Here is a 25631-nt window from a genome sequence, read left to right on the forward strand (position 1 = left end):
GGTGGGAGGTATGTTTGGGGGGGTGTTTATGGTGGGAGGTACGTTTGGGGGAGGTGTTTACGGTGGGAGGTATGTTTAGGGGGATGTTTATGGTGGGAGGTATGTTTGTGGGGGTGTTTATGGTGGGAGGTATGTTTGTGGGGGTGTTTATGGTGGGAGGTATGTTTGCGGGGGTGTTTATGGTGGGAGGTATGTTTGGGGGGGTGTTTATGGTGGGAGGTATGTTTGGGGGGGTGTTTATGGTGGGAGGTATGTTTGGGGGGGTGTTTATGGTGGGAGGTATTTTTGGGAGGCGTGTTTATGGTTGGAGGTATGTTTGGGGGAGGTGTTTATGGTGGGAGGTATGTTTAGGGGGATGTTTATGATGGGAGGTATCTTTGGGGGGGTGTTTATGGTGGGAGGTGTGTTTGGGGGGGTGTTTATGGTGTGAGGTATGGTTGGGGGGGTGTTTATGGTGGGAGGTATTTTTGGGGGTGGTGTTTATGGTGGGAGGTCTGTTTGGGGGAGGTGTTTATGGTGGGAGGTATGTTTAGGGGGATGTTTATGGTGGGAGGTATGTTTGGGGGGGTGTTTATGGTGGGAGGTATGTTTGGGGGGGTGTTTATGGTGGGAGGTATGTTTGGGGGAGGTATTTATGGTGGGATGTATATTAGGGGGGAAGACAAAAGAAGTCAAGCTGTTTTTCTTCTGTTATAAACATTATGGAGTGCGCATTGTTTTTTAAATCTCTTTGAAAATGTAGGTAATCAGTGTAACAGAAATATGTGAGGATTTTCCAACAGGCTTTCGTGTAACTATGGTCACTGCTAGGAATAGTGGATTCCCAGGCACTGTGTTTTTTAGTGCCGTCCATTGAACAGGTTGCTGACACACTGTTAGTTAATTTTTGTCAAAAATATTTAGTTTCTGTTATTTTGCATGATCATGCTCACAGCTGATTCCTCAAATATGTCTTTTTTTTTTTTTTTATTAGTTGGAGGCTAATTACTTCACAACATTTCAGTGGGTTTTGTCATACATTGATATGAATCAGCCATGGATTTACACGTCTTCCCCATCCCAATCCCCGCTCCCACCTCCCTCTCCACCCGATTCCTCTCGAAACATCCCACCCTCGCCTTCTCCCACAGAGTTCAAAAGTCTGTTCTGTATTTCTGTGTCTCTTTTTCTGTTTTGCATATAGGGTTATCGTTACCATCTTTCTAAATTCCATATATATGTGTTAGTATGCTGTAATGTTCTTTGTCTTTCTGGCTTACTTCACTGTGTATAAGGGGCTCCAGCTTCATCCATCTCATTAGGACTGGTTCAAATGAATTCTTTTTAACGGCTGAGTAATATTCCATGGTGTATATGTACCACAGCTTCCTTATCCATTCATCTGCTGATGGGCATCTAGGTTGTTTCCATGTCCTGGCTATTATAAACAGTGCTGCGATGAACATTGGGGTGCACGTGTCTCTTTCAGATCTGGTTTCCTCGGTGTGTATGCCCAGAAGTGGGATTGCTGGGTCATATGGCAGTTCTATTTCCAGTTTTTTAAGAAATCTCCACACTGTTTTCCATAGTGGCTGTACTAGTTTGCATTCCCACCAACAGTGTAAGAGGGTTCCCTTTTCTCCACACCCTCTCCAGCATTTATTGCTTGTAGACTTTTGGATAGCAGCCATCCTGACTGGCGTGTAATGGTACCTCATTGTGGTTTTGATTTGCATTTCTCTAATAATGAGTGATGTTGAGCATCTTTTCATGTGTTTGTTAGCCATCTGTATGTCTTCTTTGGAGAAATGTCTGTTTAGTTCTTTGGCCCATTTTTTGATTGGGTCATTTATTTTTCTGGAATTGAGCTGCAGGAGTTGCTTGTATATTTTTGAGATTAATCCTTTGTCTGTTTCTTCATTTGCTATTATTTTCTCCCAATCTGAGGGCTGTCTTTTCACCTTACTTATAGTTTCCTTTGTAGTGCAAAAGCTTTTAAGTTTCATTAGGTCCCATTTGTTTAGTTTTGCTTTTATTTCCAATATTCTGGGAGGTGGGTCATAGAGGATCTTGCTGTGATTTATGTCGGAGAGTGTTTTGCCTATGTTCTCCTCTAGGAGTTTTATAGTTTCTGGTCTTTTACACATTCCTCTGATTATCAGAGGAAAAGATGCTCAGATGAGAACTATACTTGTGAAAAGAGAAATATATACACAGTAACTTTTGGCTTTCTCCTTATAGTAATGGAAACAGAAGTATTAGGGCCAGAAAGTTCTATTTATAACTTTGAGTATTATAACATAGAATTTTAAAAATTGGCCACCTGACAATGTTGCCTATAATGGGTAGTGAAAATTTCAGTAAAGAGAATCCCTCCTGTTAAACGTGTTGAGAATTCCACTCATTGATTCTAATTGCAAAGAGATCTGATGACTACAAAAAAATAAAAGAAAACTTAGTTCAGATAAAAGATGCTCTGCTTTCCGTATTTACATTTAATGGTTCCACCCTCATTACGGCCTCCTTGCTTTCTCCCAACCCCTCTTCTGCCCACCAGACACTGCATGGACCTCAGTGCAACACAACGGCTCCCACTTGGTCAGGGTCAAAAGCTTGAGTGGAGAAAGCCCCCATCCAGTGTTCTTCAAGTACACGGCCAGCATGGACCAGCTCCAGACCATCATTGACTATGCAGACAACTGCCAGCAGGAGCTGACTTTCCACTGCAAGAAGTCAAGGCTTTCAACTCCCCAAGGTGAGTAATTAGACATCATGAGCTATTGTCCCCACAGGTCGCAATGGCTTGCCACAGATGCATGAGAATCTGTGCCTATAGCACCCAGGTCATAATCTGAGATACTTTTTCTTGGAGCAAAGACCAAAATCTTTGCCCAAAGCCATAAATGATCTGAAGTTCCCTCCCATCCCCAGACTCAACTGGGCAACTGAGCAGTAAAAGCCTCTTAAAGAGGCCCCTGGAGGGCTCAGTACTCATCTGCCATAAAAAGCAGGGACGTCTCAATCCTTTGGTATCTTGGGAAGCATTGCTAATAAAAACATGGCTTACTTATCTGGAGGTGATTATTTGGTGAGATCCTTTTTCCTACGCTGAATGTGATTAGTGTCTTGGCTAATTATAAAGTAGGGAAAAATGTTGGCATCACCAGTTCTTTCACACATTAAGTTCTAGCAGTTTATTTTCCGTATCTTTTCTTCTTTTGAAAAATTTTATTTTTGATTTTCTATTTTCTTCCTTTGAAATACCTCATTTTGTTGGAATGTGCAGCCTGCCTGCGTGAAGCAGGCAACTACTTGGTTTTCTGGAGGCTGGCCTGCCGCTCCTCTGATCAGGCATCTGGGGATTGGAATGAGCAGAGAGTGCTAGGCAGGTCCTCACAGTTCAGGCTTGTCACTCAGCAGCTATGGGACTTAGGAAATCATTTTTTCTGAGTCTTCAGGGCCAAGGCACTAATTCTGCTAGAGCCTAATTGCACCATACCTATAAATGGCATGAAGTAAATGCTGCTTATTTGCATCTCTCTGGTTTATTGAATTTATAGTTAGTGCTAGCGGGTTTAGTGCTACTGTTAGTTGCTAACTAGATTGCTAATTAGATCTATTGCCAAATAGATCACTGAACTAAAATTCTATGTTCCCAGAAGAATGAGAAAGCTGCCTCCAGGAGAGTATTGTTCATGGGTTCTCTAACCAGGGAAAACAGGCAAAGACAGAGTAGCCTTGAAACGAACCACTAACAAAGCCATAAAACCAAGCCACACAGTGAGCCTGCGAGCAAACTCATACACAGAAGCAGATGGTCTCGTCCAGAATCTGGACGTGACCCAGATCGCCAAAGGAGTCCCACCGAGAGGCCAGTGTCTATTCGCGTGTGGTTACTCAATTGTTAGCCCTTCGATATAAATACGTAAAATAGCACCACCACCACCACCAACAGGTATTTAAATGCATATTTAATTGAGGCTAGGGGAAAAGATGGAAAGAGAAAAGACTTATAAACTTGATAAACACCTACTAAAGAAGCAAAATAAAGGACTTCATTAAATATACATGCACAAGTTATTTGCATTTCTTATATGCTGCTGCTGGAGAATTTTTAGCACAAACTTAATTTAAACAAATTCACTGCAGACCTACATATTTCCAGATGTGCTTAATTAAGGTTGAGATGAGGCAGGTAAATAGTGTAGCCTGATACACCTTAAAAGTTCGCACTAATTTGCTCGGTATTATCAATAGACACAAATGAGCAAGCAGAGCTTTGATGTTACACTTGTGTGGAAGGAGTGAAAACAACAAAGCCCGGGTCCCTCGTTGCTGCTGTTTTAGTTGCCAAGTCTTGTCTGACTCTGCAACCCCACAGACTGTAGCTCCCAGGCTCCACTGTCCATGGGATTTCCCAGGCAGGAAGACTGGAGTGGGTTACCATTTCCTTCCCCAGGAGATCTTCCCAACCCAGGGGTCAAACCCGCATCTCCTGCGTTGCAAGTGGATTCTTTACACTGAACCTGGGTCCCTCATTAGATGGCTGCAATGTGAAAACAGCACAAGGGGACTGCAATGGGAAGCAAGTTGCTTAGGAATTTTATAGAACAGATTGGGGGCCGTCAGTCAGAATTCAGCCTTATCTCAAGAATTTTCCACTCTCATGTTCTCAGAAGTTATCAGGAGACCGAGTGGCGGTGGTAATCGAGAGGAGCTGTAACAAGCCTGGTTCCCAGAGCAGCGGCCCTCGTGTTGGTTTTGATTTCCAAGAGGGCTGGGGAGGAGCAGTGGGCCTAGGATCTCGCTCAGGTCCTGGAACATTTTTCCTTCAGCATCTTTAAGGTCTCTGTGTTACAGATAGTTTCAGGGATATGATTACAGGTGGCTAAAGAGGAAGTTGTGTGACTGTGTTGACTTTAGGAAACCATTCCATCACCATACCGTGAACGCTTAAGGTCACTGAGGATGGTCGCAGTGGCTGGTGAGGACAGTGACCCACGGGCTAGAATAATTGAGAAAGTGGAGCTGTGAACCCTGGTCATTGATATCTTTCCTGTTCCTTTTCATTTCAGCCTCTAATACTTCTTCATGTTATTCCTAATGCTTTCTTATGCAAATTCTCTGGGTTACTCAAAGGAATTTTGAATAGAGCCACATACATTTTGTTCCTTTAAGAACCCTTAATGGTTCTCATTTTAGAGAGAAAAATGTAAACACAGTTGTGCATTTGCATATAATGATTTCTTTGGTCTTCAATCAATGAGAGAAGATGTTGAATAATTACATTTTTAAGGTGGAATTTTGAAAAATACCTATTAAATATTTATTAAATATTAAGCTGAAAAGATCTTCCACCTCCTAGAGATGTTTTCAACACATTTTAAAAAATGATGGTTGATATTGATTTCTTGGCTCACATCGCACCCACTGGGCCTGCAGCGCGTGGTAATGAGTGCAGTCTGTGTGTTTACAAGCTGGGAGGTTGTCAGCAGAAGCAAAAGTCTTATTGAATAGGGAGCCATAATAAGCAGTGGCGATTGTGAGTTAGGAAGAAGCTGCTACAGATTCTTGGTGGGGGCCTGGTGGGGACAACTTAAAGAGTGTGAGAAGCACAGGCATCTGGACAGATTTAACGTCCCTTCCGTTCCCTGCTCCTCCCCCTCCCCGCCCTGAATCTGTGTTTATCAGGGACCGTTTCCTCTCCACCTTGCTGTGCGCGCCACCTTCACTGAACATCCTCCTCCGCGTGCTCTGTAACCCCACACTGGGGCTTTGGCAGCGTCTGCAGCATGAATAAACAATCTTGCAGAGCTGAGGCAGCCTCTGCTCCTGTCACTTACGCATTGCACTGGGGTGTGGGTTTTGCTGAAGATCCACTCTGTAGTTGTCTTGGATTTGTCCAAACCGAAGACTCACTCCAGGCATGAAGAAGGCTGACTAGTGCCATTTCTTTAGTTTCCAAACAGAGTAACCCATTAGTACGTATCCCTAAGAAACTTTAAAGATATGCTAGGAAGTGTCAGTGTTTTTAGCTAATAAATAAAGTGAAAGAATTTTATATTTTGCATAACATGAAACATTTTAATGGCATTTTATTAATAGGATCTCATACAGATTTTAGATTCAGTGTATAAATTACTCTGGTTTCTATTTTGATGACAAATCTTTCTTGACCATTATTTCTGCAGAAATGATGTAATTGGAGTCCTCAAGAGAAATATGTAAACATCATGCTTGAATGAGTTAGGGACAATTTGCTCATTTTCTGATAAAAGAAAAAAAAATGGTTAATGATATGACTTGACATTAAAGTATATATTTTTAAATAGTTGGGAGTCCTCCTAAAAATGATCCTATTGCAGAGTTAAAATATAAAATATACTTCTAAAAGTCTCTCTATGCTTTAAATAAAGAGGAGCAAAGGAACTATTTTGGGGAGGCAGCTAGTGGGGGGCAAAGTAGGTGTCACCTTTCTCATGCTTGTCTTTCAGATGGAACCCCAGTGAGCTGGTGGGTTGGAAGAACCAATGAAACACACACTTACTGGGGAGGTTCTCAGCCTGATGCTCACAAATGTACTTGTGGATTAGAGGGGAACTGCATTGATTCTCAATATTACTGCAACTGTGATGCTGACCGGAATGAATGGTGATTTCCATATAATTTCCCTGTGCAAACTGTAATTTTTTTGTTGCTTAAACTATGTACCTTAGGCAGACATTGGAAATGACAGTACAATAAAGAGAATAAATTAAAGTATGCCCTAGCAACTTAAAAGTATAAGCTGTGATGTGTATATAGTGTCATTAATCAGAAGCCTAAAATGTTAGGTAGCTATTTTTGTTTACTGGTGAATAACTAAGCATGTCTGTTCTATTTTTCTACTAAGACAAAATAAGAATGAATGTTTCCCATTCACTGAAAGTGAAATATAAGACTTCTTAAAGTTAATTCAGTTAATAAGATGACCACCCCATGACTCACCTGGGATTATTTACTGACCTTCCTAAACTTCCAGCTGATTTCTCGAATGGCCACATAGGGGAAACCAGACAAGGCCTTGAGTCCATGAAAGAGAATACAGAGAACACAAAATTCTCCACGCAGCCGAAGGTCTCAGAAGGCTACAAACCCCCAAAGAGTGAATGAGGACAGATCTTATAGTTAGCACTCTGAGTAGAAAAAAAATTCTCCCTGAAAACACATGTCTACAGACCTGCTCTCACACTGATTTGGTGCCCAAACTGACATGACTTGGATGGTCCTTAAGTTGGTTAACATGGCCACAGGTTGGCAGCACCAGTGGTCGTCCTAAGATTACGTGATATTCTCCCTGGAGACGCGCCGTCCGCTTCACACAGGTCTCACAGGATCCCCATGATAAAACGCTGCCAAACGTGGACTCACAATCCAGGGTTATACAGCGCCAGAGGACACGACCGAGAGGCAGAAGAAACCCCAAAGAGTAGAGCCAACGCCCAAACATCTCAGATCAAGGACACGCTAAAAACACAAGATAAAATAAACATGTGAGCTGCTCAAAAACCAGAACTAGAACTGAAACGTGAGAATCTTCCTGTTAACAAAGAAGACGGTGATTTGCAAAAGAACCAAATAGATGCTTAGAAATGAATGTATTGGCATATATATCAATACATATTAGAAATGAATACATTGTCATTAATAATGACAGTATTACTCAGTTTAAAACTTTTGGATCAGATATTAGTGGAAAAGGTGTGTAAATTAAACGACACACAAAATGAATGGAGAAAAACAAAATGGGACCTAGGAAAGTGGCGACATTGAAGAATCATGTGAAGATCGAACATGTGTGTGATTAAAGTTTCAGAAGAAAAGATTTGAGATATAATAACTAAAAAGAGGCAGTACTCAAACAGCTGAGAAATTTCCAGATTGAGGAAATATTAAAACACCAAGCTAAAAGTAAATAAATAAAAGTAAATCCATATCTAGACATCCATGGTGAAATCAAAGAACACTAAGAGAATGTTTAGAGGGGGAGAAAGGAAAGGAAGACTCTGCAAGGAGAGACAGCCAGAGAGCCGACCTTCCCTGAGCAGCCCAGAGCCCAGCCCACAGAGGTGGAGCATGCCCCTTAGAGAGCAGGAGTGAAATGCCTGTCAAACTCCCGGTGTTTACCAAGCTGATATTTGAAGAAGTGCTATAAAATTAAGATCTAGACAAACAGCTCTGGAGAAATTTACCAGCAGCAGACTCCATAAAAGGGATTTTTTTTTTTTTTTTTTAAAGCAAGCCATATTTTTTTAATCACAGGCCACTAAAAAGGTTTGTAGCACCTGTGAGATTTATTTAAACAGTTGCTAGGAAGAATTTGTTTTCTCAGTAAACACAGCAAACCTTAGATAAAGTTTTTTTGGTCGAGTGAGTCTTTGACAGTGTTAACATTAACACATGAGACCATTTGCTTCATTGTGATGGTCTCTAAGTTGACTGATTATACCAGCAACTCGTCAACCCATTAAGTATTGCAATATTACCACACCTAAGCATTTTAAAACTTCATGATCCTGTTTCTGCTATTTTTTGAAATTAAGACTTAAAAAAAAAAAATACCCTCATGTAACCAGGACTATTTTTGACAAAACAACCTAGTGTAAAACTCTGAATGTTCTCCCCCTACAGCTTTTAAGATGAAATTACACAAAAGGGATTTTTTTTTTTTTTTTTTTTTTTTTCACAAAAGGGATTTTTAAGAATGGTTTTCAGAATGAAAGAAAGTGATATTACAAGGAAGGTTTCAGAAGCAGGAAGAAATATTGAGGAAAAAAATTATAAACATAGAGGTGGAAAGCATGTACTGATAACATATGACTATATGTGTGAAGTTGAAACATAAGAAAGCAGTCAGATCCTATTAACAAAGATGATTGTGGTTTACAAAGGAACTAAAAGACTGCTTAGAAATAAAAATATTGTTGAAGTTTAAACTTGTTTTGTAAATATTTATTAGAATTAAATTGCTTAAAGTGTGTATATTGAAATTTATGTAACCCTTAAAGAATTATTTCAATTCAGCAGAGGGAAGAAAGAAAAAATGGGATTTTAAAAACTTAGTTAATGCGAAAGAAGATAGAACATGAGATTGAAAAAGAAGAGAAAGCAACAAGTCCGAGACAAAAATGTGTGAACAATCCTGCACAACAAAAGTGACAAAAATAACCATTTAGATCCAGATCTCATATTACATCTTGTTTGTATAAGTGGAAATATTGAAAGCAAAGAATTACCAGCTAAATATCACCAAGTCAGTAAATTTTAAAGGTTTTTTAGGTGGACTAAGATCACTCTTACTATGTAATGATACTTCTTAATTTCACCAGAGAAAATTAACAATCCTAAACATGTATGCTTCCAATAAAAATGACTAGAAATATGTATAGAAATAACTTTGACAGAACTGAAAGAAGAAATTCACAAATCAACCATGATAAGAATATCTGTTTGTAATTGGTAATCAAATGAACAAAAATTAGTAAGAACGTAGAATATTTTCAAATTAAGTTAACAGCTTGATTTGTTGGGAACATAAAATTATAGAACACATAATTTTCTCAAGCACATATGGTGCATTTCTGCAAACTGATTTTCCCAATGTTCCATAAAGCAAAACTGAAAACCTTTTAGTGTAGTTGTTATCCTATGGACAGTTTCTCTGATAGCAATGCAATTAGGTTAGAAATGAATAATAGAAAGCTAAAAAAATATGTGAGTTAATTCAAAATGGCAATTGGAAAGACTGGAAACAAGGAAATAAAGATTATATTACTCATAGAAAATATGGTTGTCATCAAAGAAAACCTAGGAGAACAAACAGAAATATTATTGAAATTAATGAGAGCTTAGTAAGACTACTTACTGAATCATAGAATAACTGAATTATTATCAAGAATGTGTTATTATGAGAAAGTCCTATAAAAACCAGTTGCAAAAGCAACAAAATAGTAATGACTCTTGAAACAAAGGTAGCAAAAATATGCAAGACTTTGATTAAAAAAGACTTTATAAAACTCTATTATGAAAATCAAGAAGACCTAAATAAATGGAGACATCATACCACTGCCATGAATAGGAAATCTAAGCATCTCTCCTCCAAATAAATTTCTTGATTCCATTTAATTCCAAACAAATGCTAGACATTTGTTTATGATTTTTAAGTAGTGACAAAATGGTTGTAAAACTTATTTGGGGAAAGAATGGTGCATAAATAGCTAAGATGACTATGAAGATGAAAGCAAGGTGGGGAGACCAGCCCTACCAGACATGAAGAAGTCTTAGTGATCCCTCAGTAATTAACACAGCATGACTTTGCCAAAGGGGTGAGCCAGTAGGACAGCAAACCCGATGAAGAGCCTGGAACTTTCCAAGTATGTGATTCTGGATGATGAAAACTGTGCTGTCACCAGCCCCTCTTTCTCCCCAGTGATTGTAACACTTAAAGTTGATACAGTGTTTCTCCCCTGCAACTTTCCCAACAACTCAGCCTTCTTAAAGCTCTATTATGCCTCAAAAATATCTAATGACAAACAAGAAACAGTAAGAATTTCTAAAGCATTAGACTCTCTGAAAAAAGTGAATTTGGAAATTTTCTTACTGAATGTTTAAAACTGTTGTGAGAAATTTTTATGCCTAGAAATGCAATCTTTACAAATTTGGGGAAAAACTGAAAAGCAAGAAAAGTGAGATGTAATCGTAAATTAGGCAGCTCTGAGTGAGTCTGGTGACCATAGTGTTGCCGAGTCGAGCACAGTGGGCGGCTGAGCGTGAGCACGAGCTGCTGACCACGGGTTACAATATTTTGCATAAAGCATGGGCAACTGGGAATGATCTATACTAATAAAGAATTTTGAAGTAAGAATTGTTTAAAATTTTCTCAGATTCAGGAAGGTACTTAATGATATTATCTACATTAATGCATACTATTTGCATATGATGTTTTAAAGTTTTAAGTTTCTCAATGAAGAACTAGTACACTTACATTTTCCCTCTAAGATATCTGCCAAAATAGCAGTCATAGGAATTAAAATACTTATTTGTAATGCTTACTGATATTTAATACCAGGAATTAATTTGGTGTGCTGGTCCTGTGTTTATAACAAAATAACGTTCCATCCTGATCGCCCTGTAATTCAGTGGCACCTTCTAGCTTGTGATCCCAGCAAAGCCGGGGGTTTTGTGTTTAGGATGAAGCCTGTGTGCTTCTGTCGGTAGCAGTCACAGGGGCTTCCCCAGATAAAACCATGGGGCTTAATTCAGTCTGATTTTTGGAAGCAATTTGATTTTTAATATTTGTTTCTCAATTTTAGGGTGTTTAGTCCCTATTTTTCAGATCTTACCACATGCACTACCAGTCACTGTGCTCAAATTTTTAAATAAAATAAAAATCTTAATAATTAAACATTTTCCAACTTAAAAGAATATTTTGATGCCTAACAGCACTGGAATGACTATTAAGTTAGGAAGTTTTTTTTTTTTTTTTTTTTGCAACAAAGCTGTAAGGTGATCTGCACTATTTTTGATAATTCTTCAACTTATATAAATACATATATAATTTGGAACAATTACTATATATATATATGTATGAGTGACTAGTGATTTTGTAACTGTTAAAAATGAAAACTTGTTAGTTTCTACACAGAACAATAGACAAACCAGTATTTGTCCATAAATTAGGAGTACATATGTAATTGAAATATACAATGAAAAATATGAACAGCTTACAGAAATCTTTCTACTTTGTCCAGAGAGGACGTTGGCAGTACAAACAGCTTACTAACCACGTCCTCTGGCTTTGGTCCAGTCATTAAATTGTATTGAAACATAGATTTTAATATGTCCCTAAATAGTCACTTACATGATGAATTTTAATATGTCCCCAAATAGTCACTTACATGATGATAGTATTGTTATTTCTATTATTTATAACATCCACTAGGTTTCTGGGGGACATTGACAATGGGTTTTCTGTTCACTTCCCTGAAACACAGGGCGTGACTAATAGAGGATGTGTAGTAAGTGTTTGTTGAATGAATGGATGGTGAAAATCATTGGCAAAACACTTTCTCGTGCATTAGCCCATTTATTAATTTTAAGAATACATTGTATCATATCTTCATCATGGTTTTGAATCAGCATTTTGTTTTGATTTGTTTTTAAATTTAAGGTTTCAACAAATAAGGAAATGCCACATAACCACAGTAGGAATTTCTGAAACTTTTAGTAAAAACAAACAAGGTCCAAAAATTGAAAACCTATTTCTTGTCAGTCAGATGGTTTTGGTTTTTGTCTTTTGCTTTTTTTTCTTTTTTAAATCAAGGCAGACTGCTCTTGCGTCTGTAAATTTTACATTCCAGTATGACGCACTGGCTGAATTGCAAACGGCAATAAGCTGCTTAATTGCACTGAAGTGTAATTTCATGTCTGTTCCTGTGACCACAATTTTGGACCTGCCTGCTTTCTTCTCTATGGCCCTGTAGATGAACAAAGGTCTCTGTCCTCAGACGACCTCATTCAGTACACTAGTATGTTTGTAAGTGTTCGGATGAGCTGTTTGATTTCCCTCCTGTTATATGCTTACAAATTTAGCTTAATACCCCTTGAACTGCAATAAAATGCTTTTTCTTTTCTGTGCACTATTAAAAGTGATGTTAAGGTGGTCATGTCTGTTTTCTAGGACCAGCAGCACAGTAGTCCTTTCCCACAAGAGGCACCTGCCGGTCACTCAGGTTGTGATGAGCGGTGGAGGGCGGCCACACTCTGGAGCGGCTTACGCCCTGGGCCCTCTGCTCTGCTCCGGGGACAGTGAGTAGCGGCGAGAGGAGCTGCCTTGACCCTTGCTGATGCATTTCCGTGTTTTATGAGAACTCTAACTGCCTGGGTTCATAGAATCACTGTCTATACTGATAATCTGTACTTCGTTAGGAATGTATTAACCTATAACATAAGTGTATGTTGCTAATATAATTGAGAAAAAGTACTACCTCTGGATTATGTGTTTTTTATATAGCATTTAGGGCTTCCCAGGTGGCGCTGGTGGTAAAGAACCCACCGGCCAATGCAGGAGACATAAGAGACGCGGGCTCGATCCTTGAGTTGGAAAGACCCCCTGGAAAAGGGCATGGCAGTCCACTCCAGTACTCTTACCTGGAGGATTTTAATCCCATGGGCAGAGGAGCCTGGCGGCCTACAGTCCATAGGGTCGCAAAGAGTCAGACATGATTGAGGTGACCTGGTACACAGGCACGCATATAGAATCTACATCAGACTCTGCTGAAACACTCATGGAATCATTTGAAATAGCATGTAACTTGTTCAGCAAACATCCAATATGTACCTACTAAGTGTAAGACATTTTGCTGAGGGCTGAAATGCCTGAAATTGGTGAAATAATGAGAAAATGAGAGGACAGAATCCATCAAGTGTATCTATGCATTAATGCCTTCTGGTAGTTCCTAATATTTACACTGGAAGCCTTGATGCTCTTAACTCCACTTACCCCTCCAACTGCACCTTAATTTCTTTCATATCCTTCATTGCCCCCAAATAACTGAAATAAAATGAGTTCTATTTTTAATTTCCCTGCTTCTAGTCTCTCTTGAATGTAAGACATATTCTCCTTCATTACTCCTCAGAAGCTGGGTTTTCTAGGTCACGAATGAGAACGCAATATTGCTAAGTCCAATTCTTATTCTCTGATAAATATCTGAATTGACCTGTCAGCAGCTTTGGAATTCTCCCATGATTCCTTGTTCTTTGAGTCACTTTCTTTACTTGGTAGCCAGCATACCACAAAATTCTGCTTTTTCCCTTCTTTCCCTATCCTTCTTCATCTTGCCAGTGGGATAGTGTTGGGGTTCCCCAAGGCTCTATCGTCTGCCCTCTTTCCTATCTGTTCTCCACTGGTGATCTTTACCCATTATCTCATGACTTTAAATACTGCACAGACAGGATTCATGAAGCAGTTATCTCAGGACGCTGGAAAGCAAACAGTAGCAGGGGACAGAAAGCAGAATTCACCATGCGCTTTCCTCCAACGTCTCTTAGCCATGGGATCACAAAGGGAGAGAGTTCCAGGGGAAGTCTCTAGTCCTGACTGGAGGAGGGGACAAGGAGCTCCTGTCAGTAAGCACAGGAATCTCATCCCTCTCACCCTTATCTCTGTTTTCTGAGGTTCCAGTTCCCGGGCAACCCCATGGCAACAGTGGCAGAGATTGCTCAGGAGCATGCATGAGACGGAGCTCTGACGGGACAGCTCTGACTCCCCAACAGTGGCAGACTCATGTTACTTTTGTTTTCCTTCTCTGTTCCCCCGTCACTTGACAATGGATGTAGCTACAGGAACAGAAGTAAATAGGAAAGCACAATAAAGCAGGCTAAATAGAGCCCTGGTTTTCTGGCTGTGAATGAAGAGAGCCCCAGGGAACTGGAAAGTATTGGAAGTGCACAGAGAGGAAAGAGTTCAAGAAAGTGATGTTTTAAGTTGTTTATGAAGTCCTGGGTTCACCTGCGAGCTTCACGTGCCTGAAACTGGTCCTAATTATAGACCAAGAAGTTGAGAATGAGTGAAGAAGCTACCGCCCAGGACTCAGACTGGCCACCGTGTGGTGCAAAGGTGATGCAGATCTGAAAAGTACTGCAAAAACTCTGAAAACTGGACTGCCATAGGGGCCACGGACCACAGAGGGAAGGCTGAAATGTGTGGGCAGATCATAACCAGGCCAACAGGACTGGAAAATAAAAAATATCAACATACTCCTTGAATTTAAACAAAGCTCCCAGTTTGTTAACATAGTATTGTAAATATTTAAGAAATAATCCAAAATTATTACCATACAAAGAACCAGAAAAATCAGTTTGCATTAGAAAATGTAATCAATAGACAACCAATAACACAGAGGTTAAAATTAACTGATAAAGACTTTAGAACAACTATTACACAAAACTGTAATGAATAATAAGAAATGCTTTTGAAACAATAAGAATAAGAGAATGTTTCAACAAAGAAATAGGCTATATAAAGGAAGCTAGAAGGACACTTTAGACCTGAGAAGTATGGCAATGGACTAAAAGATGCACTGGATGGCTTAAGTAGAAGGTTTGAGATGGAACAGCCACGGGCCTTGAAGATAGATGAATAGAGATTATCCAATCTAAGCAAGAGAAAGAAAAAAAGATTAAAAGAGATGAATAGGGTCTCAGGGGCCTGTGGGTTAATAATAAAAAATATAATATTCATGTAATTGAATTTCCAGAAGAAGAGAGGAAAAGTGTTGGTCCTGAAAAAATATTTGAAAAGATAATGGCTGAAAACTTTCCAAGTTTGATAAAAGAGACACTGGGAAGTTGAATGAATCTGAAACAGGATAAACTCAAAGAAATTCACATCTAGACATATTGTAAGCAAACTGATGAAAACTGAAGACAATGAGAAGAATTTTTTGAAAGCAGCCAGAGAGAATAATTATTCATTGCCTATAGGAAAACACCAATTCAGATGACAGTAAGTTTCTCATCAGAAATATGGTGGCCAGAAGGAAATGGCAAGATATTTCTATTTTGAAAGTATTGTCAATTGATAATTCTGTGTTCAGCAAAAAATCCTTCAGGAATGAATGTAAAACTCTTAAATATCTCCAATGAAAGAAAACCAAAAGCATTCATCGCCAGAAAGCATCCTTTAAAAGAATTTCTAAAGGAAGTTATTAGAAAGGAAATGGTATCGGAAGGAAATTTGGAACTTCAAGGATAAAACAATCAGCATTAGAAATGGTAAATACCTGGGGAATTTAATAGATTATTTTCATATTGAGTTATTTTAAATGTATCTGAGGACTGAAAGCACAACACTATTTCATGGGGCTTTGATTTTATGTAGATGTAATACAAGTAGCAACAACACCAACAGGGGTAGGTGAGGGTCAAATTGTTTCCAAGGTTTTTACAAATCACTTAACGTGATTAAAATATAGATTTCAAGCAGACTGAGAAAGTTAAGTATATATATTGTAATCCCTAAAAGACCAATTAAAAATCTGCTACAGACAAATACAAATAGAATACGGGAAAGTATTTAAATAATCCAGAAGAAAGCAGAAAGGGGGAAGCAGAAGAACGAAACTAGGACAAATAGGAAAAAACAATGAAATGAAGAACTGACATATCAACATTCTTATTTAATGTACGTGGTCTAAATAAACTCATAAAAGACATTGTTATGACTCAACAGTATACTGTCTGTAAGAAGTTCAATTCAAATATAATGACATAATAAAATAAAATGATGGAGAAAGATATACAACACAAACACTGGAGTTTCTATATTAAAATTTTTACTTGAAAGCAAAGTAAATTAATAGATATAAAAAGGAACTAGAAGACCTAAGAATCTTAAATATGTATGCAAATAACTGAGCTTCAAAATACATAAAGCAAAATTTGACAGGATGGAAAGGAGAAATAGAGAAATGCATAATTATAATTAGAGTCTAATTCTCTTATCTCATTAATATATGGAACTAATAGAGGGAAAATTAGCAAGGATATAGAAGACCTGAATGACACCAGAAACCAACTGACATTTATAGAATACTCTACAAACAGTAAAATACTCATTCTTTTCAAATGCACATGAATCTTTAACCCAGAAGCAGCATATTCTGTGTCATAAAACAAACCTTAGCAAATATTAAATAATTTAAATCATACAAAATGCATTCACTGACACAATCAAATTAAATTAGAAATAAATAAGAAAGATAGAAAGAAAATCTCCAAACACTTAGAAATTAAACCTCAGATCCTTAAATAATACCCAAGTCTAGGACAAGGCCTCAATAGATCTGATAATACGTTTTTGAACTGAATGAAAATTAAAATACAAAATATCAAAATTTGTAGTATTAAATTTTGTTATAGCAGTGCTCAGAGGGATGTTTGTAGCAATAAATACTTATATTATTAAAGAAGTACTTATATTATTAAAAAAGATCTCAGTTCAATAATGTAAGCTTTCACCAAAAGAAACTAGAAATAGAAGAGAAAAATAAACATAAAACAAGCAGAAAGAAGGAACTAATGAAGACAAGAATAGAAATCAATTAAATTAAAAGCAGAATACATACTGATCTATAATAATTAAAAGTGATTCTTTTTATACTCTTTTAAAATACTGATAAAATAGTTAAGCCTCTAACAGAACTGCCCCAAAAAAGATAAAAATTATCAATATGGGAACTGAGTGTTGGGATAACACTGCAGACACCCCCAACATCAAGAGCATAAAAAAGTACATTACAAACGTCTGAACAAGTATGACATCCATCATATAAAACAGATGAAGTGGACCAGTTCCTTGAGAACCACTAACAACCAAAACTCACCCAAGATGAATGAGACCACTGGAATAGACCTAATAGTATTAATGGAATTGAATTAGTAATTAAAAACCTTAAAAAAAAACAGACCAAGCTTGATTCACTGATGAATTCTACTCAAGAAATAATACCGTATCTATAAAATCTCTTTCAGAAAATAGAAGAGGAAATTCTCTCCAACATTTAAAGCAGAATGTTGTTCTGATATTGAAACTAGAAAAAGGCAGTAAAAGAATGGTAACTGTTAACAATGTTATTACTAACCCAGATGCAAAAAATATCAACAAAACTGTAACAAATAACCCAGGAGTGTATATTTTTTTAAAGGCATCACCACCATCTGCAGTTTATCCAGGATGCGAGGCTGGTTCAGTACTTGGAAGTTGATCAATGTAACTAACATGTTAACAGTCTAAGGAAGAAAAATCATGCCAGATGCTTTTTCTGTATCAATTAATATGAACACTATAATTTAAATTGATAAAATACCAAATTAAAAATTATAATTTATATCATAATAGCATTTATAATGAAGTTCTTAGCAAACTAGGTGTAAAAGAAAATTCTTCAGCCTAATGAGACAGTATCTATACAGAAGTATCATAATTATTGGTAAAAAACTGGATGCTTTTCCCCTCAGGATGGGAACAAGATAAGGATAGCCAATCTCACTGCTTCTATTCAACAGTATTTACCATTGTCTTAGCCAGGGCAATAATGTAAGAAAGAAAATAAGTGCATAAAGACTGGAAAGCCAGAAAGAAAACTCTATTTGCACATGCACACTTGATTGGTTGGTTGGTTGTTTAGTCACTAAGTTGTATCCAACTCTTCTGTGACTCCGTGAACTGAAGCCTGCCAGTTTCCTCTATCTATGGGATGTTCCAAGCAAGCATACTGGAGTGGACTGCCATTTCCTTCTCTAAGGGATCTTCCCATCTCAGTGATTGAACCTACATCTTCATTGCAGGCAGATTCTTTACCACTGAGCCACCAGGGAAGCCTGCATATACGACTGCCTACATAGAAAATCTCAAGGAATGTACTACCCAAAACAGAAACAAAAACCTTATTAGGTCTTATAAGTGAACTCAACAGGATCTCAAGATGCAATGTCAACAACAGACAAATCAGTTATATATGCTAGCGATGTAAACTAGAAACCAAAATCTATACGAGAATACCATTTTCAGTATCTCCAAAGAACATATAGTACTCAGGTATATGTTTAACAAAAACATGTATAAAATCTGTAAACCAAATAAATGACTAAATACTAAAGAATCAAAAAATCTGAATAAAGGAAGAGATAAACTGTGTTCATGGATTGGAAGACTCAAAGTAAGAAAGATGTCAGTTCCCCCCAAGCTGAACACACTCTTCACCAAAGAGGACATAAGGTGGCAAATAGGCACATGAGAAGACGCCCAACATCATTATCTATTAGGGAAGGGAAATTAAAACCACAGGGAAATACTACTTTACATCAATTTGAATTGCTAAGATAAAAAAATATGTATACTAACAATGCAAAATGCTGGTAAAGATATAAAACAACTATATCTGTTACACATTGATCATGGGAATTAAAAATGGTATGATCACTCTGGAAAACTGTTTGGCAGTATCTTATGAAGTTAAACATACACTTAGAATATAACCCAGGAATCATGCTCCTGGGAATTTCCCCAGAGAAATGAGAACATATGCTCACACAAAAGCTTTTCACAAAGGTGTGTTCTTGTGGTTGTGCTCAGCTGCCCAGTCGTGTCTGCCTCTTTGCGACTCCACGGACTACACGGCCCACCCCCAGGCTCCTCTGTCCATGGAACCTTCCCGCAAGAATACTGGAGTGGGCTGCCATTTCCTGCTCCATGGGGTCTTCCTGACCCAGGGATCAAGCCTGTGTCTCCTGCATTGGCAGGCAGATTCTTTACCACTGTGCCACGGAAATTTTTAGAGCAGTTCTATTTGTAATTGACCAAATTTGGAAACAACTTTAGTGTTCTTAAATATGGATAAATAAACTATGGCACATTCATGTGATGGAATACTACAGAGCAGTGAAAAAATAATAGATGTTGACATGCGACATCTCAAACGAATCTCAGAGGCTTTTTGTTGTTGCATTCTGCTTGACTCCACTTATATTTTATTTGGGAAAGGTAAAACTGTAACACAGAGACTAGTTCATGACTGCCAGGCTGAGGGCGGGTGGAGGGTGTGACTGTAAAGAAATAGCAAGAGAGAGTTGTTTGGGGTGATGGAACTGTTCTTTATTCTGATTTTGATGGTTACACAAATCCATGCCTGTGTTAAAATTCATATAAATGTAAAAGTCTGTAAACATTATATAACTGTAAAATCCTAAAAAGTCAATTTTACTCTGTGATAATTTAGTTTAAAAAAAGAACAACAACAAAAAGAAACAGGCCTTTACCTAAGTGATTATCCATCCACTCACTTGCAGCCATGTCCAGATTCTTAAGCCTCAAAAGAATCACTGTTTAGACATTCATCTCATGGCCACATGTTCAGAAGAACTCCCATAAGAAGGCTTGAATGGATAAATAATGCGTTGAATGGATAAATAATGCATTGAACAGTAAAAATGCTAGAAATATAAAAGGCGATTGTTACTTGCATTTTACTGCTATTGTCATTGTCTTTTATTTTCTTTTTGTAAACAGATTCATTTTGGAATTCAGCTTCTTTCAATACTGAGACTTCATACCTTCATTTCCCCACGTTCCGAGGAGAGCTGAGTGCTGACGTATCTTTCTTTTTTAAGACCACAGCCTCTTCAGGGGTGTTTTTAGAGAACCTGGGAATCACAGACTTCATCAGGCTAGAGCTGCGCGGTGAGTTGTCCAGTCAGCACACATCCACTGGGGTACTCAGTGATTAACAATAACCTTGCTGGTGACCTAGCTCCTAACACACTGACATGCTTCCTTTGTCAGTTATGTTTTTTCTTAAACACTAAGTGGAAAGTGAAACAGTGATTCCTGCAACACACAACAGTCTGTACAGTTCCTTGTTGTCTTAATTCTATGGGCAAAAAGGGTATTAAACCAAACTGGTCAAATAACTTCTTACTAAATCACAACATTATGTGATTTAATTGACTAAACACATTGTTTACATATATGTAGACAAAACTTAATGTCTTGCTATCTGAAATTCACCTAGTGCTTTTAAAACTACATAAAGGTTTAAACCACCTTTAAATAAAATCACTTCTATGTATAAAGTTAGATAAAATAGTAGTTTTGTTTCTGTAGGTAAATATCTCTATTGCTTAGGGCTGAGGAGGATGAACAGTAAACTCTGGGGAGAAATACGTTAAAATCAGCTTCACTTTTCTTTCTCCAGGATACAGGTTTTTGCTCCATCCCAGCCCCTCCCCAACCAGCTCAGACTGGCATCTGTCTGCATCCCTGGCATGTCTTTTTCCATGAGGAGCATGTCATAGTACTTTTTTCAGACCTACTAAAGACTAAAATTTCTCTCCTGTAAGTGAACGCGGGCATGTCTCCTATTTTCACTTCCAGCCCCAACAGAAGTGGCCTTTTCCTTTGATGTGGGGAACGGGCCTCGTGAGGTCACGGTGCAGTCCCCCACTGCCTTTAATGACAACCGGTGGTACCACGTGAGGGCAGACCGCAACGTGAAAGAAGCGTCCCTCCAAGTGGGCCAGCACCCGCGCAAGACGCAGCCCGCGCCCGCTGCCGGGCACGCCCGCCTGCAGCTCAACAGCCAGCTTTTCGTGGGTGAGTGCTGCCTGCGGCTCCTAACTGCCGGCTCTGAGCGCAAAGACCCCGCAAGAGCAGATCGCAGCTACAGCAGCGACGACAACGGCTGCTCCGACGCTGCAGGCACTGGTGGGAGAAGGAGATACCGAATAAAATCCTCCTTAACTCTCCCCTTCTCCCGCGGTGTCCATAAGTTCCTTCTCTGTATCTGCTTCTCCATTCTTTCCCTCAGATAGCCTCATCGGCACTGTTTTTCTAGATTCCGTACATATGCATTAATACAGGATACTTGTTTGAGCCCAGCCTGGTGCTCTGAGATTCTGGGATTACCTAGAGGGGTGGGAGGGAGTCTCAGGAGCGAGGGGAGACATACTTATGTATATACAATTATGACTGATTGACACTGCTGTGCAGCAGAAATCAACACGACATTATAAAGAAATTATGCTCCAATTAAAAGGTAAATTGAAAAGAAACAATGTTCTGAACTGAAAAGGAACTTGGAGACTGAAACTCCATGCAGGCAGCTCTATAAAGTAGAGCTCTGACGTGTGCTGTGGGTAACTTATATCCAGGGGATGATGAACCAGAAGCATTCACAGGGGCACCTCATGCCCTGGAAAGGGGTCCTGGGGGAATCTGAAGTGGCAAAGCTAAAAATAGAATCTGACTACCAAGTGAGAAGGACGCATGGCCCAGTCCCAGGATTTTTCTGCCCCCATGGAGGCACCTGCATGACCACCTGCATCAGCAAAAGACACTCTTCCAGTTTTCATATCAGGTGAAGGCAAGGGTAAAGGTTGGTGGGGAAATATCTGGCTGGGATGCAGTTCTTGTGAGTAGGCTAAAGATCAGTCATCCAAAAAGAAGGGGGTGGAGTGGGGTTGCAGGGCTAAGATGGAGCTGATAAAAAAAGGAGTCAGTGTGGTTCAGCCACACAGACACTGTGTACCAAGAACTCATTTAATATGAGTTATCTCTGCCATAGATTATGTGACTCAATGGCTCAGTCATGTCCGATTCTTTACAACCCCATGGACTGTAACCCACCAGGCTCCTCTGTCCATGGGATTCTCCAGGCAAGAATGCTGTAGTGGGTTGCCATTTTCTACTCCAAGGGATCTTCCTGACCCAGAAACTGAACTCACATCTCTTGCATCTCCTGCAATGGCAAGTGGATTCTTTACCACTGGGCCACAGATTATTATACCCAATTTACAGATGAGATCAAGGAGGTTCAGAGAGATCAAGGGACTTGATCACAGAAACCCAACAGGAAGGGAAATCCAAACCCCTGTTGGGACTGATTCCCAGGCTTGCACTCAGTATCATAGACAACTTATGTTTGTTTCAGTTACCTCTTATCGCTACTATTTATTTTTTAAAAAATAGCATTTTTTTTAATCCAGTTCTCTCATTTCACTTCTTAGTGAAGTCAGAGAATCAGATTTGTAATTGGGACAAAATCCTCCAATGTCCCCCCAAAATCAGACAGTAGGAGGCCAGGCCGAGAGAAGCAGCCTCGTGTGACTCTGCACAGCAGTATTTAATCCAGCCCAGTGCCAGGCTCCTCTCCGCCCTGCTCCCTCTCTGCTGCTCTCATTGGAAGCATCATGTTTAGAACCAGAGTGGACTCATTATTTTGCTGTCCCTTCTTTAAAGATAAACACTCTGTGTAGTGGAAGTCTTCCCTCTGATTTACTTGCTTAGTCTTTATTATTGTTTGTTTTTCCCAAAGGGAGAAATAAGTTTTGCTACATTGCTCTTTAGACAACTCTATTTTAATTTGGAAACTAAGCAGATTAACGAAGTAGCTCTCACTTGGTCTGTTCTCACGTATTTTAAAGTATATAAGGACACAGTCCAATTAAAAATTGATGTAAATCACAAATTAGCACAGAGTCTGCTTTGCCAGAAGTTACCTGCTCCAATGCTCAGGACCTGATGCTATTGAATGAATTTGTGTGTGTGTGTGTGTGTGTGTGTGTGTGTGTGTGTGAGTGAGAGAGTGTGTGTGAGTGTGAGTGCATGTGTGTGTGAGTGTGTGTGTGCATGTGTGAGTGTGTGTGTGTGTGAGTGTGTGAGTGAGTGAGTGTGTGTGGGTGTGAGTGCATGTGTGAGTGTGTGTGTGAGTGTGAGTGAGTGTGTGTGTGAGTGCGTGTGAGTGTGTGTGTGAGTGAGTGAGTGTGTATGTGTGTGTGAGTGCATGTGTGAGTGTGTGTCAGTGCGTGTGTGTGTGAGTGCATGTGTGTGTGTGTGTGCGTGCATGTGTGTGTGTGTGCGCGTGTGTGAGTGAGTGTGGTACAGCCCATGGCACCATTAAACTCATCTTCAAGCACAGTTAGTTCTCACTGAGTCGAGGAGGCTTCCCTGAAAGTTATCAGATTGCGAATCAAACTGAACAGTACTCTTTTCTGATTTAAATTCTGAGGATTAATTAACAGAATTTCTAGGAACAAAGTTTGAATGGAAACCTGCCTAGAGCCAGTGTTTCCGTTATGGTGATGTTTCTAAAGCCTGAGGTGTTAGTTGAAAATTCAATGAATCAGGATCTTTGGGAATAAATCCAAAATCTGTTTTTAGCAGGTACTTCAGGTGACTCCTGTGCTCCCATCTTTATTATGTTCACATGATAAATGATCAAAAATAGGGAGATATATATATTATTTGGTTAATGTTATACCACCTAACCTCAGAGCTGCCAGGATGGAGTGTGAGAGACCTGGGGTCCTCAATTTCAGTTTTACCTCTTCTGCCGCCTCTTTCTTTGGTCTCTTCCCAGTTCCTTTTCACAGCTGTGTTATTCAGAGCTCATCTAAGTAAGGATTAGCATTATATAACACACACACAATATATAGGGTTGGCCAAAAAGTTCATTTGGCTTTTTCTATAAGATGTTACAATAAATCTTAAATAAACTTTTTGGTCAATTGAATACATACATTTGTAATACATCTATTATACAAAAATATATATGCACAAAAATTGTAATATATATAAAATACATGTACAAATTTATATACCACACTTTTATAATATATATTACATCACAAAGATTTTTAACTATATACCCTTTATTATATATGTCATTGTTTATAAATTTAAATTTTAAAAAGGATCAGTGGTCTTCATTTTGTCTTTTAAGAGAGGAACAAATGTAAAAATGTAAGTCTTTCTAAATATTTTAGAATAAATAGTACCAAGTTCACCTTAAAAAATGTTTTCATTAATGCTTTTAAGTCAGTGCCATTTGATGATTCTTAACATTTGATCACAGACTATGTTTTCAGAATTGTGTTTGTTCATGAAACTTTGAGCAGTGACTTTTTTGTCCTTATCTAAACGCGGCTTCCCTGGTGGCCCAGCAGTAAAGAATCCACCTGCAATTCCCGGGGCGCAGGAGATACAAGTTTGATCCCTGCTTGGGAAGATCCCCTGAAGGGGAGCATGGCAACCCACTCCAGTATTCTTGCCTGGAGAGTCCCATGGACATGGACAGAGGAGCCTGGCGGGCTACAGTCCACAGGGCCGCAGAGTTGGACATGACGACCGAGCAGAGAGCAGAGATACGGCCTCAGTTCAGCGTGAAGGTGAAATCCTGAATAAGACACCGAGGCACGCGTTTGCATTTGCAGTGTTTCCCTTGCAGGTGGAACCGCAAGCCGACAGAGAGGCTTCCTGGGGTGCATTCGGTCTCTGCGATTGAACGGGCTGGCCCTGGATCTGGAAGAAAGAGCCACGATGACCCCAGGGGTGGAGCCAGGGTGCCCAGGACACTGCAGCACCTACGGTCACCTGTGTCACAACGGGGGGAGGTGTAGAGAAAAGCGCAGAGGGATCTTGTGTGACTGCACCTTCTCTGCGTACGACGGGCCGTTCTGCGAGAACGGTGAGTGTGCCCAAGGACAGCCTGCAGGGAGTGGAGGGAGCCCGAGAAGCTCGTGAAGATGCTTCTGGCATCTGACTCTGTAATGGAAAGATAAGGCAGTTCTCTGTGCTGAGTTCAAATAGAATTGTTTCTATCCCGAATGCCTCCATTTCCCTTGGGAGGAGGTAAGCTTGTGTTCTTGACAAGGCTATGACCGCTTCTAGTGGATCAGAGGGGCATCAGTGAGGTCTCCTTGAGGATTTAGTTACAGTTTACTGCTTTAGTAAACTTTAACTATACATTTACACTAGACATTTATTTACACTAGACATTTAATTTTGCATTTTTGAGGCAATAATAAAATATTGTTACTCAATTCTGGGTTTTGGGACTATGGAGGGATTATCTCTTTACTTAAGCTTTATTATTTTTCATCTTAATTTTTTTTTAAATTAAAAAACAGCAAAGGTGGAGTTCCCTGGAGGCCTAGTGGTTAGGATTTGGTGCTTTCACTGCTATGGCCCGGGTCTAATCTCTGATCAGGGAACCGAGATACTGCAAGCCGTGTGTCACAGCCAAAATAAAAACAAATAATACTAAACCAAAAAATAC

At 39.2% G+C, this 25631-nt stretch overlaps 1 protein-coding gene across 1 annotated transcript in view; it reads left to right on the forward strand.

Moving 5' to 3' along the window:
- The window catches only part of LOC133048439 (contactin-associated protein-like 3), a 225642-nt gene that overhangs the window by 163568 nt on the left and 36443 nt on the right, over positions 1 to 25631 (forward strand). Inside the window, exons 13-18 of the mRNA XM_061132107.1 lie at positions 2537 to 2734; positions 6474 to 6630; positions 12698 to 12825; positions 20087 to 20257; positions 20951 to 21169; positions 24801 to 25040. Of these exons, the coding sequence (XP_060988090.1) occupies positions 2537 to 2734; positions 6474 to 6630; positions 12698 to 12825; positions 20087 to 20257; positions 20951 to 21169; positions 24801 to 25040 (1113 nt within the window). The remainder of the gene's footprint in view (positions 1 to 2536; positions 2735 to 6473; positions 6631 to 12697; positions 12826 to 20086; positions 20258 to 20950; positions 21170 to 24800; positions 25041 to 25631) is intronic.

The sequence above is a fragment of the Dama dama genome, chromosome 29 (genome assembly GCF_033118175.1).
Source record: "Dama dama isolate Ldn47 chromosome 29, ASM3311817v1, whole genome shotgun sequence".
Classification (NCBI taxonomy): domain Eukaryota; kingdom Metazoa; phylum Chordata; class Mammalia; order Artiodactyla; family Cervidae; genus Dama; species Dama dama.